The following is a 13,670-nucleotide window of genomic DNA, read 5'->3' on the forward strand; positions in this document are numbered from 1 at the left end:
ATATTTGGCTGAATGATATTCTGTGAGCTCAGACGAGCATGCAAGTAGCTATGGCACAAAAATGAACCAGGAAGTCTGGTGTAATATATGCCCTGGTATTATTCCTGTGATGTGTCCTTATTGCTCTTGTCAACAAAAAAGCCAGCATACTTCCTTAATGTTCCTTAGGTTTCAAACAGACATAGACTTTGGACGGGTTTTGAGGCACTGTTTCCCATTATCAAGGAGCTGGTTACAAAGGTCCATTGTGTCAGAGCTCTGAATGAAATGAGATGCACACCTTCAGGTCACTGCACCTACTTGCTCTGACATCATTCAATTACAAGATACGATTCAGGGTGGATATCATTGAAATTACACGACAAATGTTACAAGGACAAATGTATTGGAATTACCGTCACTATGTCCTGAAATGGCTTAACAATATTAATGGGAGTCGGTATCAGTTGGCAGCAATTAGTTAATATACATTTTTTCATAGAGTAAGAGCTAGTATTCTTCTGTTGTTTTGCATGCTAGTCATGCAGACGTAAACATGCTGTGGTGTTTTTACTGACAAATACATAGGCTGTTGACACGATAAGCTGGGATAGTGGAATGATGGCCAGTGTGATGCCACCATTTTATTATTCTGTTCAAAATCTTGACCTCATGCATTTATGTTTAGACCCCCAAAAACTGGCCCATCCATTTGTTGAAATGTGATTTAACATGGTGACATGTACCAGTCCACCTCCCTCCCCCCCTCCCTCTCTGCCTGGCAGTCTCTCTCCATCCCAGTTACAGACCAGCTCATTTATGCGTGATGTGACCCTGGGGGTTTCGTGACTGGTGTGCGATTGGAGGAGCCCTCTGCTGGCAGGAGCTGTATTTGCACCTGACCTCAGTGTGCGCGTGTGTGCGTGCGTGCGTGCGTGCGTGTAAGCAGGCGTGGAGCAGAGAACAAGGGCCGCATTGAGCCAGGCAGGGCAGGAAGTGGGCCAGAGTAGAGTAGGGTAGTCTTTCATGGCATAGATGGGCTTAGTGTGCCAGGCAGCATTTTGTACACACTGATGGAAACCTTCAGTCCCCCTTCACGTCCCTCAATAAAAGACTGAGAGGCACCATTGAACTCCAAGCCAAGTTGGCACAGTTTTAACTCAATTACAACCGTTCATCTCACTTATTTCATCATCGGTTTTTACAAGGCCTTTAAACATGCCATATAGGGCCAGCAAGTATTGAACTATCAGCAAAACATACTTTAACCAGTCGGACCGTCATCCCCTTACATCTACAGTAGGCACTCCAGTGTATCCATGACGTGTGCCAAAACAAGCGCACCTTAGGGGACTGTCTGAGCACATTTCTATCATCTGATGGTTTCACTTGCAATGCGGCCGCCTCAAATTCTAATGAATTAAATGCGTGGGAATAAATATCCATTTGGCATTTCAGTGCATCCTTGTGTCCCTGTTGAAAAATGCCCAGGAGAGTGTATTGTAATTTTCCGATTTTGGTAATTTTATTCACTAGCTTTGAGCGCCAGGCACACTGGATGGAGGAGAGGAAAAGAGGGGAATATTTTGCAGGTGGAGTGGTTCATGTCAAGAGAGATGACAACTGTTGATGCTGCTGTATGTTCTGCTGAGGGATTGATGGACCAGATTGTCTAACTACAGTTGTCCTAACTTATGTCCCTCTACAGCTGAAAAAGCTCCTGCTGTCCCCACCTAATGTGCCCACGGGCCTGGAGTTAAACAAAGAAAGCAGCAGCTTACATCGCCATAGCAGCCGGAACCAGAATCTAAAACCTGTCAGGCCTTTGGCTAAGGTAAGGACATACGTTGTGGCTGAAACAGTTGGCACTTTTGCCCCTTCTTCAGATAATGCACATTTTTGGTGGAAAAAGGTTTTGGTAGGAAAAGGTTGAAATTAATTTAATGTTTGGGGTTCCCCGTATGTATTTATTTGGTGTGCAGTTGAACCAAACAATCAGTATCATTTAATAAGTCCTTACTTATTCCACAAAGAAATCCCAAAAATGTTCCAGACAATATTATTGGCACCTTTAAAATAATAAGACCACCTTCCCCACAGTCAAACATGGAGGAGGTTCACTGATGCTGCTATTTATTTTTTTTTGCTCCATCTGTCACTGGGTTCCTTGACCATTTGCATGGCAACAAGAGATCAGCAGAATACCAAGGTATTTTGGACAGCACTGTACAATGTAGAACCTGTTTCAGAGAGCTGGGTCTCCATCGAAGGTCATCTGTCTTCCAGCAGGACAGTGACCCCAAATACACTTCAAAAAGCACCAAGGAATGGTCCAACACAAAATGCTGGAAGGTTCTGACGTAACCAGCAATGAGTCCAGATCTAAATCCTATTTAAAACCTTTGGAGAGAACTGGAGTGTTTTGCACATGAAGAGTGAGGATGGTTTGCCAGTACAGAGGTACAGGAAACCTATCCATTGCTACAGGAAGCACTTAATTGTACATATTATGGCCCTGGTCTGTGCTACCAAATAATGAGTCCATTGTTAACATTTTTGTCAATGCCATTTATGTTTAAATGTAAGTTTTAAAAATAAATATTAGGATCTGAATTAAAAACAAAGACTAAATAATAACAGCAAAATGATCGTGTACCTCACATACTTTGGTAAAATTGAACTTTTTAGACAATTGTGAGTAAAGGTGCATTAGTGCCAATACTGTGTTGTAGGATGGAGATTTGTGTCATGAAATATTGCTCTACCTAGAATGGAATTGAGCTCTATCTAGAATAGAGCTATATGTTGTAGAATGAAAGGAAGCTGTTTGTTGTAGAATAATAGTCAGTAGAATAAAATGGGGCTGGGGTTGCAGAATGAAGCTCTGTGTTGCCTTTATTGCTTTTAACGTTGCAGGAAGAGGGGATGCTGGTTCAAACCAAGTCTGTGTTTTTAAATATTACCTTAGTCTTGGCTTTTCAATTCCGGTGGCGGGGGCTGCGGCATGTGACATCTGTGGCATTAGAGTGAGTGAGTGAGGCTGAGGCTTTGGAGTGACAGATGGCTGTGGTGTTAACTGGGGGAAGGCTAGGGCAGCTCTAGCATTGAGCGGATGGTTACATAAAGATAGAATGCATCATAGTATCTCACTTTCTCTTTTTCTCTCTAGCTGTCACTCTCTCGCTGTCTCTTGTTCCCTCAATGTCACTACTGCTGTCTCTCTTGCTGGTTCTTTCTCTCTCTCCTGCTGTCTCTCTGTCTCACTCTCCCTCACGCGCTCGCTGTCTCTCCCTCACGCGCTTGCTGTCTCTCCCTCACGCGCTCGCTGTCTCTGCCGTTGGTGTGCGTCAGTTAGCCTAGCGTTTAGAGATGCTGGTCAGCAACTGAAGGGTTGTCAGTTTGTCTTCCAGGAAGTGGTTCTGTCGGACAGTCTGCTGGCTACTGGGTGGTTGCTTTTCTAAAACCCTAGAAGCCCTTGCATGCCTTTGCGCCCTTGAGTACCCTTTGACATCATGCACAATTGATGAGTAATGAGTGAATCTTAATGAGGCAAATTATTCACAATCACAAAGAAGTGTCACTCTGTGCTGATTGTGTTTAAATGTTCTCTTGTCACTATTCTTACTCGCTGGCTAGGCATAGAATGCATTAGTTCATCTCTTGGGTCTTGCGCTGCACGAAGGCCTGCGTATTTGTAGCTCTGACCCATCTCTCTCTCCGTGTTTCTGGCAGCAGCGTAACAGCACACAGGAGCGCAGGCCTCGAGTGCCCCCACCAGCCGGACGTTTATGCACCGAGCTCCACCGACACCTGACCACAGCACAGGAGGCCGAGGACACTCCTTCAGCTGACACGGAGGAGGAAGAGGAAGAAGAGGACGAGGAGGAGGACAGCGAGTCTGAGGATGAAGAAGACGAGGTGGAGGAGGAAGATGAGTCCTCTAGCAGTGAGGGTGAAACCTCCACCCCTCCTGAGCCCGCCAAGCCTCAGTTCACCTCAGAGAAAGAACTGCAGTCCATGGTGGAGCTCATTAAGTACATGCACACCTACTGCCTGCCCACGCGCAAACAGGCCGCCTGGGACCGCAAAGAGCGCGAGTGCCCCGGCCAAGTACGCAGGGCCAGACCTGAGTGCCCCCCGGCTCGTATCCCCTCGAACTGTCACAAGGCCGCCCCCCAAGTCCAGAGCAGCGCCTCTAGGCCTCGCCTTGCCTTCACCCGCCGACGGGAGGTCAAAGCCAACTCACTCCTGCGTGAACTGCTTGAAACAGTCAACTCCTTTGATGTGAGCCAGCCTTACAGGCTCCATAGCCCTCCCTATACCCATGACAGAGGAGCGACCGCCAAGCCAGCACGGGACAGAAATACTGACCTGCTCTGCCTGGCTGCCCACTCAAACAAACCAGAGCTTGCGAAAGACCCTGCTGGCTCAGAAAGGGATAGGGTGCCAGAGGCCCCCCAGAGCCCATATCTGGAGGACACCTCATTCTCCGTCCGCCGCTCGCGGAGGCTCGCCTCTTTCCCCAGCCGTTTTGCCAAAAAGGGCCGTGCAAGCCGGTTGAGCGCGGAGCCTGCATTAGGAGCACAGCTCCCTGGCGAGGAGGACCTGCCGGTCAAACACCCTCTTGGAGACGACCCAGGGATGGACTACATCCTATTTAACAACAGCACTTCCCAAACCTTGGTCACAGCCGACCCTGGTAACCCCTGCTGTCAGCAAGGTAAGGAAGATGGCCGAGATATTTCACTTGTCATGGTCTGACATGAATGAGAAATACAAGCACTTGCTAAAGGTTGTTTCTGCAACTGCTAACGTGTTGTTGTGTACTCTGACCATGTATGGAAAGATCATTGACTCTTTCTGTTGTTATGATTGCAGAGAAACGCGCCTGCCTCTGTCTACCGCTGACTCCAAAATCTACAGGGTTGGTTTTCCGTACTTTACTTACCTACGTGACATAATACATAATACTGCACCCCCACTGAATAACAATACATACAGTATACACTCCTGGCCTGTGTCCCCACTGAATAACAATACACACAGTATACACTCCTGGCCTGTGTCCCCACTGAATAACAATACACACAGTATACACTCCTGGCCTGTATCCCCACTGAATAACAATACATACAGTATACACTCCTGGCCTGTATCCCCACTGAATAACAATACATACAGTATACACTCCTGGCCTGTGTCCCCACTGAATAACAATACATACAGTACACACTCCTGGCCTGTGTCCCCACTGAATAACAATACATACAGTACACACTCCTGGCCTGTATCCCCACTGAATAACAATACATACAGTACACAGTCCTGGCCAGTATCTCCACTGAACAACAATACATACAGTACACAGTCCTGGCCAGTATCTCCACTGAATAACAATACATACAGTACACAGTCCTGGCCTGTGTCTCCACTGAATAACAATACATACAGTACACCCTCCTGGCCAGTATCTCCATTGAATAACAATACATACAGTACACACTCCTGGCCTGTATCCCCACTGAATAACAATACATACAGTACACACTCCTGTCCTGTGTCTCCACTGAATAACAATACATACAGTATACACTCCTGGCCTGTGTCTCCACTGAATAACAATACATACAGTACACACTCCTGGCCTGTGTCTCCACTGAATAACAATACATACAGTACACACTCCTGGCCTGTGTCCCCACTGAATAACAATACATACAGTACACACTCCTGTCCTGTGTCCCCACTGAATAACAATACATACAGTATACACTCCTGGCCTGTGTCCCCACTGAATAACAATACATACAGTACACACTCTTGGCCTGTGTCCCCACTGAATAACAATACATACAGTACACACTCCTGGCCTGTATCCCCACTGAATAACAATACATACAGTACACACTCCTGGCCTGAATCTCCACTGAATAACAATACATACAGTACACAGTCCTGGCCAGTATCTCCACTGAATAACAATACATACAGTATACACTCCTGGCCCATAACCCCACTGAACTCGATCTTGAGTCAAGCAAGCTACTTTTGATTTACACTTCTGGAACTCTTCTATGTGTTTATTTCCTGTGCTTCCACTTTTTTATTTGCTGCTTTCTGGACATAATTTCCCCAACTGACTCCATGCACGTCTTTCATATTAACACAAATCCAAAAATAGGCCTCTATAGGAGGAACAGCTTGCATTGTAATGCCAAAGCTGATCTTACGTAGTGCATGTTCATAATGTATTACGAACTCCAAACACCTGACCCGGAGTCAGTACCCGGCAGGACATCTTTTTGTTTCCAACACCCGTTCCCCAGGCCCTGATGATGAATCCGCAATCTCTCTCTCTCTCTCTTTTCCCCATGATCAGAGACACACAGTACGCCAACAAGCCCTTTGAGCAGACGCTCGGTGTGGAACTGTGTGGCACAGCAGGTAATGTTGGGACCGTGAGTCAGTGTTGATAATCATGAAGTATTTTATATATTGGCCTGACAGAGCTGGGTGAGAGCAGCATTTTGGAGCTGTATTGTATTGTCCGTTAGAAGTATCATATCGGAACACAAATACCCAAGAGCTCAGTAGTGTGAGAGGACAGGAGGAATGTGTTATGTTGGAAAGAGTCTAATAATGTCATCTGTCTCTTGGGTAATTGTAATCTCGGCATGTTTAATTTGGCTGAGTAGTTACAGTGCTGCTGATATCGTCCTCAAAATCCATTTAACAATTGAAAGTCTAATACTGTCTTCATTCAAAATCAATATGACATTGTGTGCTTGCCTTTAGTTACTGTGATCTCGTGGTAAAACATCAAGGCATTTGGTTCTGCAGGGAAAGCCTTTACAAAGCAGATATTTTGTACAAAAGGTCATAAGAGAGTCCTGACTGAGGAGAGTCCCGTTTGCTTTCAGGCCTCACCCCTCCAACCACCCCCCCTCACAAGCCTGTGGAGGACGAGCTGTTCAAGCCAGAGGTGAAGGGAGAGTCCCCTCCAAAGGGCTCGTGGCTGAACCGGACTCACTCCCGCAAGCTCCCCGAGCAGACTGAACTCTATGCCCAGCTCCGCAAGATGGGCCAGGCCAGTGACACAGAACCCAAAGTCTACCGGACCTTCGGAGACCACGACTACTGCCTGCTGAGCCTGGGGGAGAGCCGGAAGAGGAGCGCGGCCATGCTGTCCCATTCCCTGTTTAGACGCTCCTCTCCGGAGGAGGGCCGGGAGCCGAAGGGGGAGGAAAGGCTCGGGCTGCAGCTTGAAGACAGGCTCTCCTCCAAGACCCCTGAGCACCTGGGTATTGGTACCAGGGCCACCGCGGCATCACCCCAGTCGGCATCACCCCACAACTCGGATGAGGAGGGAGAATGCTCCTCTCGCTCTCCCTCCCCCGTCCTCCACTCCATGTGCTGCCAGCCTCACTCCCCTAGCAGCAGGCCCGACTTCAGGTGAAGATACCAATAAAAGCATTTTTAGTCCGATTATCAGTCACACTCCAAATGACTGTTGCTCCTCCCTTTGCTATGTGACTTCTTCCATTAATCTTGTCTGATTACTCTGCCATGTGTCCTCTCTCTCTTCAGGTGTGAGAACTCTGAGATGTGCTACGAAGAGAAGCAGAAAAACAAAATATCCAAGTCCTTGTTTGAAATTGATGAGGTAAACACCGTTATGCCCTGGGGTTTTCTAGTCATGCAACCCTGATATGTAAAAGTGTGAATTGCCCACTGCGGCAGGTGTCTTATTTTGACGTTACCATGGTGTCGTTGCCTAGGACAACTGCCAAGTGTTCTACATTCACAACCTGCCGAGCAGCGTCACACAAACCATGCTGCGCAAACGCTTCGAGGCCTTTGGCGTCCCGGAGGACTGCAAAGTCATCACCAAAAATGAGTAGGTCCTTTTTATCTGCCTGCCTGGCCACTAACATTCTGAATTACTGGATGCATTGAAGGTGAGGATGACAAGCTGTAACGTGTGTGTGTGTGCACCAATAGGGAACGCTGTGGAGTCATAAAGTTCCGCCAGGCGCCCAACGGGCTGCAGAGGCAAAGGCGGGGAGAGCCTGTCTTTCAGAACGGAGGGGTTGGAGTGCACAGGCTCAGCAGGAAGAGATACATAGATCTGGGTAAGGAGAAACCCAGCCTGACAATGATCAAAACAGGATACACACCCATATTCAAAACACAAATGTAGAGCTTGAAGGTGCATTAACTATGCCAGACTCTTCTAAGAGGCTGCGTGTGCCTCTTGTCTGTAATCCTAATGTGTTGGAGTCGTGTGGACGCGATGACACTGTTCTGAGTGTTTGGTTATTTCTCCAGACGAAGCGGGACCAGGGCCTGTGAAGAGCAAGTACGACGCCCTGGACTTCGACACCCTGCTGAAGGAGGCCCAGAAGAGCCTGCATCGCTGACGGGACCTGGACTGGCGTTGCCTTAGAAACCCCGAACCACCCCGGACTTGTCTCAGTACCTCAATAAAGGCATCTTAGTCATGTTTACATTTTTAACGTTGGAATAAGAAACATACCTTGTCTCTTTCAATTGAGGATACTCCAGAAGAAGCTGCCAGGGGTGGTGGGTCAGAGAACGAAAAAGCAAGGAAACATCGTAAAAGCTGCTTCCTGTCTGTGTTCATGACTTTGTCATGACTCGCCGTCAACCCCGCTGAGAGTGGGCTTGCGGTCGTGCGAGACCTCTGTAGCAAACCAATCTCCCTCCGTTGATCGTTATGGTGTGTGTCTGCGTGTGTGTTGTTCTTTTGTACCCTTGTTGGTCTCTACTGGTGCAACTGCGAGCTGTTTTTGCCACTACGTCGTACGGTATATAACAAAACCTGCTTTATATTAGCAAACTTGTGGATGTTCAAACTGTGTGTTATGACATAAAACTCAAAAACAAAAAAATTATTTCAGCAACTTTAAAAGAGTTTACAAATTGAAAATGAAAAGAAGAGAAAAATCTTGGTTTATGTAATTAAATAATTTTAGTGCTTCCTTAATTTCATCTATGCACTGTAACGAGGTAATACTGTTTCTTCTGTCAACTTCTTTCCCCTACTCTGCCATGCTATGCTGCTGGCTGCTCTGATCTCTGGGTCCCCTGCCCACTGCTTCAGAAACAGCTACTCATAGCTTGCTAACACAAATCTTGGATGGCAGTCACTTTCCATCCTACAAACTCAACACAAATGGGGCCATTACTACCAGTGCTATTATATCATCAAGTCAAAGTTCCATAATCTTTTTTTTTTTTTTACCCGAAGAAAACTTGCAAGATCACAATCCGTCCTAGCCAGGTCTCTGCACTGTTTCTACTCTCTAAAAATGTCTGCATCGGTCAGTAATTGCTAGCAACAACATTAGACGTTCTATGGGGTCTAGAAGTGGCCCTATACCAATAATGGAATGTACCCCGTTGATCTGAATGTAGAGCCTCTACCTGAATCCAAGAAATTTTCGTTGTGCTCCTTTAGTGAAACTCCATTGTGACCTGTCTCTTTTCAACACAGCCAGCAGCATAGCTGAGGGTGAGAGCCTCTGAGGCTCACCTTACAAGGGGACCACCTCTCTGCTTTTGTCAGAGGCCATATTACCATTAGCACCTGAGAGTGAGAGGGGTGCTGTTAAATCAACTTTGTTGACATTTCCCAGAGGTATGGATGGTACCACATCAGACAAGTGTCTCTACCTCATTTAAATCCCTCCCTCTTCTCTGGTCCTCTCCCTCTCTAAACTCTCACACGTCACTCATTGACTTCTGCCAAGCACTCCCTTTCGGATAGGTGGAGGAGGGCAGCTTGGTTTCCCCGCTAAAACTCCCCAAACGTCTCGCCTCGTTGGCTGAAAACTCGAAAAATAATTTGTGTGTCCGTTTTTATAGTCTCGACCGTGTATCCAATGTGTACTTGATGTCTGTCTTTGTCTCGTGTGCGACTGGGCACTGCCATCGCTGGGCTTCTCAGAGGGGCCTGTGGCACTCTGGTGTGCAGGGAGACCGAAGACCTTTTCTCTCCACCTGTCACTTGTTTTCTTCAAGGACCCGGTCCCCGGCCCCTTACTACTGTGCAGCCAAACCTCTCTCTGTGTGGTCATGGGGCCGAGTGCTGCCCCAGCCTTGGCAAACCCCCTTCTTCTTCAGCGACGGATTATCCCTGTCTCCCTTGACTTTCTCTTTATCTAATCTCCTCTGTAACACACATGAAATTGAATGTTTACATCACTGAATTCTCCTTCAAACTTTATTAGAGCGCACACTAAGTACAAAGACGCCTTATTCAGTGTTCATCTAGTATCCTATCAGGATGTGCCTTTTTGGCTTACCCTTGAAGGTTTACTGAATTAAAAATAATAATAATTAAAAATATATGTTTAGTGCAATACATACTGATTTAGGAAAAAAATACTTATCAAAAGAAAAACTGAATGAGCATTTGTGCTTAGTATGTACTGTATACTACTAAATGGTGAGAGAATGTGCTGGTTTACACAATACAAAAATATATATAATATAATGTGTACATAGCACTATGCCTAGTGAAAACCTAAAATGTATCGTTGTGTCTATACAGCGATCTGTAGATGTGCGTTATAAAAGTTGTGTGTCACAATGGCAAATCAGACTGGCAAGGATAAACTGTTTAAAAATGCAAGTTTGAACTATACAGGGAGTTAATGAAGGGAATTTACATTGAAATGACTCGACACAAGTCACACACTGTTGTATAAAGTATCCCTTTAGCTATGCTATAGAAGATTTGTTCTTTTTTTAATGACAAAATATTTTTGATGTTTTTTTTTTTTGTTTTTTTACACAATTGAGATGCAATACAAATATCTGTCTGAGGCAGCCTTACTCAAATCTTGGGAAGGGTTGTTAAAATATGACAGGGGAAGTCCTTGAAAACAGGTCATACAGATCATAATGTACGTTGTAAAACAGCTGTTAAAAAAAGAAAATGACTATGTGGTCAGTCATTTTTTTACATCTAAAAATGTATGTTTAAAAAAGTTAGCATAATGATAATTATGATGTTGCACAAAAAAGCTTCACATAGGGAAATATCTGTTCACAACTTTTCATGACAGGAACTAGGCCTATTATTGCCACATTTTGTTGGTACACAGGTTGTTAAAATTGTTGAATTTCAGTGGATATGTGTATACTAATTGGTAACTTGTGAACATGTGCGACTAAAAGTTTGGAGAGAGGGAAAGAAAACAGTCAATGCGTTTATAGCCCCTGTTGAATTTTCTACTGGATGCCAGTAGTGGAAGTCATCAAGAGAGTTGAATGACAGCAAACAGCTGATTCTCAAGAGGAGAGCCTTAACAAATAGGGAAAAACTAAAGCTATATCAAATTAGCTTTTATTAATACTGTTTTATCTCCTTTGAAATCCAATGTGTTTTATTAATTACTGAAGTAATTAAAACTTCTTTCAATACAGCCATATTATAAAAGGTATATACATATATATATATATACATATGAAATATATATTTGTGTGTTTGTGTAGATATTTAGATGATTATATACTTTCTTATAGAAGACTTTGATGTTGACCATTTTCCTGAGTGTTTCAGAGCACTTTGATACAATTCAACAACTATTATCAGTCTAGGATTTGCTAGATTGTGAGATAATCCAAAATGTCCTCCTTCCAAAGGGAACCTTCGTCAGACAAGAATGCAATACTTTATTTCCAATCTTTATTTCAGAAAATGGCAAGAAATTGATTTGAGGCAAGTTGACCAAAAACTATATTTGTTGTTGGCTTGAAATCGAATTTAGAAAGCATTTTTCCCCCCTAAATGTCATAGTTCCACATGTTCCACATAAACAAATACAGAATAAAAAAAAAAGAAACATTTTGTTTAATTGGAAAATGTCTCTTTAAATTCACCATCATGTTAATAAACGCCCTATGGACAGAAAGTGTTTGCAGTACTGGCCCTAGTAGGACTGTAGGTCACTGAGTCACCATGGTCACTGTATTCTTGATGGAAATGGTTGTTTCTGCACTACTACCATGAGTCATCTGTATCAACGTTTAGTTTTAGTTTTTTGTATCCTTATGATGTTTAGTACCCAGACTGACTGAGAGTATTATGTCACACACAGACAACATCTGCGAACATAATGTTAACATGGTGTCTAGAGGAAATTTGGGGGCTGCAAAATGTCACAATCTAGCTAGCTGTGAGTGGGTCATCGGTGGAAGAAAATTGACATAAAAGGGCATACTTTTTTTATTGCTATTTTTTTTGTCTACTGAATTTACATCTAATGACTATCAAAATTCACAATGATTTTCTTTTTTAACTTCGTTTTTGGTAAACAGTAAATACTGCAAGTAAGATTTTATATTTTTACATATGTTGGTTTTATTTTGCGTTTATTCTTTTTTATTTATACACAACTTAGTTTGGATGTCTTTTAATGGTGTTTTGGGGGTTTTGGGGTGTGATTTCCTATGTCTTGAGAATGTGGAGACAAAATGCATTTCAGTATTTTGGAATTGTTAAAATCTAGTTTCATAGATACATTTATCTATAGCGGAAATTCTGATGTTATAAATTATATTTTAATTCATGTAAATAGTTTAAAAATGAAGATAATTACTTCCTTTTAAACTGAATACATTTCTCTTCAGAGATTGTTTACATTATTAAACTGTAGAAATGTTCCTCATAAACTGTAAAAAGTAAATATATTCATTGATTTGCCTCCAAGAAATAAAATCCTAATGAACAAAATGTGATCATTTGAACATTATACATTTGCATTATATTATCAGTTATGAATAGAAGAGCAGGTTGAAGGTCCAATCTTTGTGGTTCAGAGATTTTTGTGCTAACACCACAAGTCAACACAACACAAACTGTAATCAAAATAGTTTAATATCTTAATCCTTTTGGGCAAATACAAATCCATTATTGCCTGACGTTTAGCGACTGTTTACATTCAGTAGCTTACACATTCCTTGTCAATATTAACCAGCAGTTTGAGGGTATATCTATTTAAAGGCTTATAAAGCAAAACACAGTAGATAACATTACACCAGACACAACACAAGCTTACTTGGTATGATACTAAAATTTCGTTTTTTAATGCAGTGTTTTTGGGGAGATTGTAGATTGTCTATGTCAGCAGTTCTCCTTCCTAAAGGGACAAACTGTATCTAGCTAGTCTAGCGGATGGACGGGCAAACCGTGATTAAGACTCTCCCTGTTAATGTTGTCTGAAAGAGCCACTGGCCAATTTTCCGCTCGGCTCGTCCGCGATTCACATGTCAGTGTTATGCTCTCTTACTGAGTGTCCGTCATCAGCCTCAGACCCTCTGTGGCCACTCTGCCCTCATGTCAGGATGAGACACCACGAGCTTCACTTAGCACCACTGAGCATCACCTCATTATACAGGCAGCCCTGACCGCATCTCTTCCCTATTGGTTAAACTGGCAGGGGGTGCGGCTGCAGCATCACCGGCGGTGACGACACCAACAGTGCAGTGCTCAGCGCAGTGCTTACGTACGCCCAGTGCTGCGTGGGCGCCTGGGTGGTGTCTAGTGGTGACGCACGGCTCTGCTACACTGAAGGAAAGCCTGCCTCTTCTGACTCCCTCTGCCAATGAATTCTTCACGTTCAATTACTTTTGTTTTGTAAGACTTATGTATGACCCCAGTG

At 44.0% G+C, this 13,670-nt stretch overlaps 1 protein-coding gene across 2 annotated transcripts in view; it reads left to right on the forward strand.

Moving 5' to 3' along the window:
* The window catches only part of ppargc1b (peroxisome proliferator-activated receptor gamma, coactivator 1 beta), a 48,032-nt gene extending 37,227 nt beyond the window's left edge, over positions 1-10,805 (forward strand). The window contains exons 4-12 of one of the 2 annotated variants that reach the window (XM_010899590.4): positions 1,688-1,813; positions 3,712-4,699; positions 4,858-4,903; positions 6,359-6,423; positions 6,900-7,431; positions 7,567-7,642; positions 7,758-7,876; positions 7,981-8,111; positions 8,308-10,805. In XM_010899590.4, coding sequence (XP_010897892.2) covers positions 1,688-1,813; positions 3,712-4,699; positions 4,858-4,903; positions 6,359-6,423; positions 6,900-7,431; positions 7,567-7,642; positions 7,758-7,876; positions 7,981-8,111; positions 8,308-8,399 — 2,175 coding nt within the window. In that variant the 3' untranslated portion in view covers positions 8,400-10,805. The remainder of the gene's footprint in view (positions 1-1,687; positions 1,814-3,711; positions 4,700-4,857; positions 4,904-6,358; positions 6,424-6,899; positions 7,432-7,566; positions 7,643-7,757; positions 7,877-7,980; positions 8,112-8,307) is intronic. The other variant, XM_013133531.4, reaches the window with a different exon arrangement.
* The last annotated feature ends 2,865 nt before the right edge of the window (positions 10,806-13,670 follow it).

This window comes from Esox lucius, chromosome 4, assembly GCF_011004845.1.
Source record: "Esox lucius isolate fEsoLuc1 chromosome 4, fEsoLuc1.pri, whole genome shotgun sequence".
In the NCBI taxonomy this organism is placed as follows: Eukaryota; Metazoa; Chordata; class Actinopteri; order Esociformes; family Esocidae; genus Esox; species Esox lucius.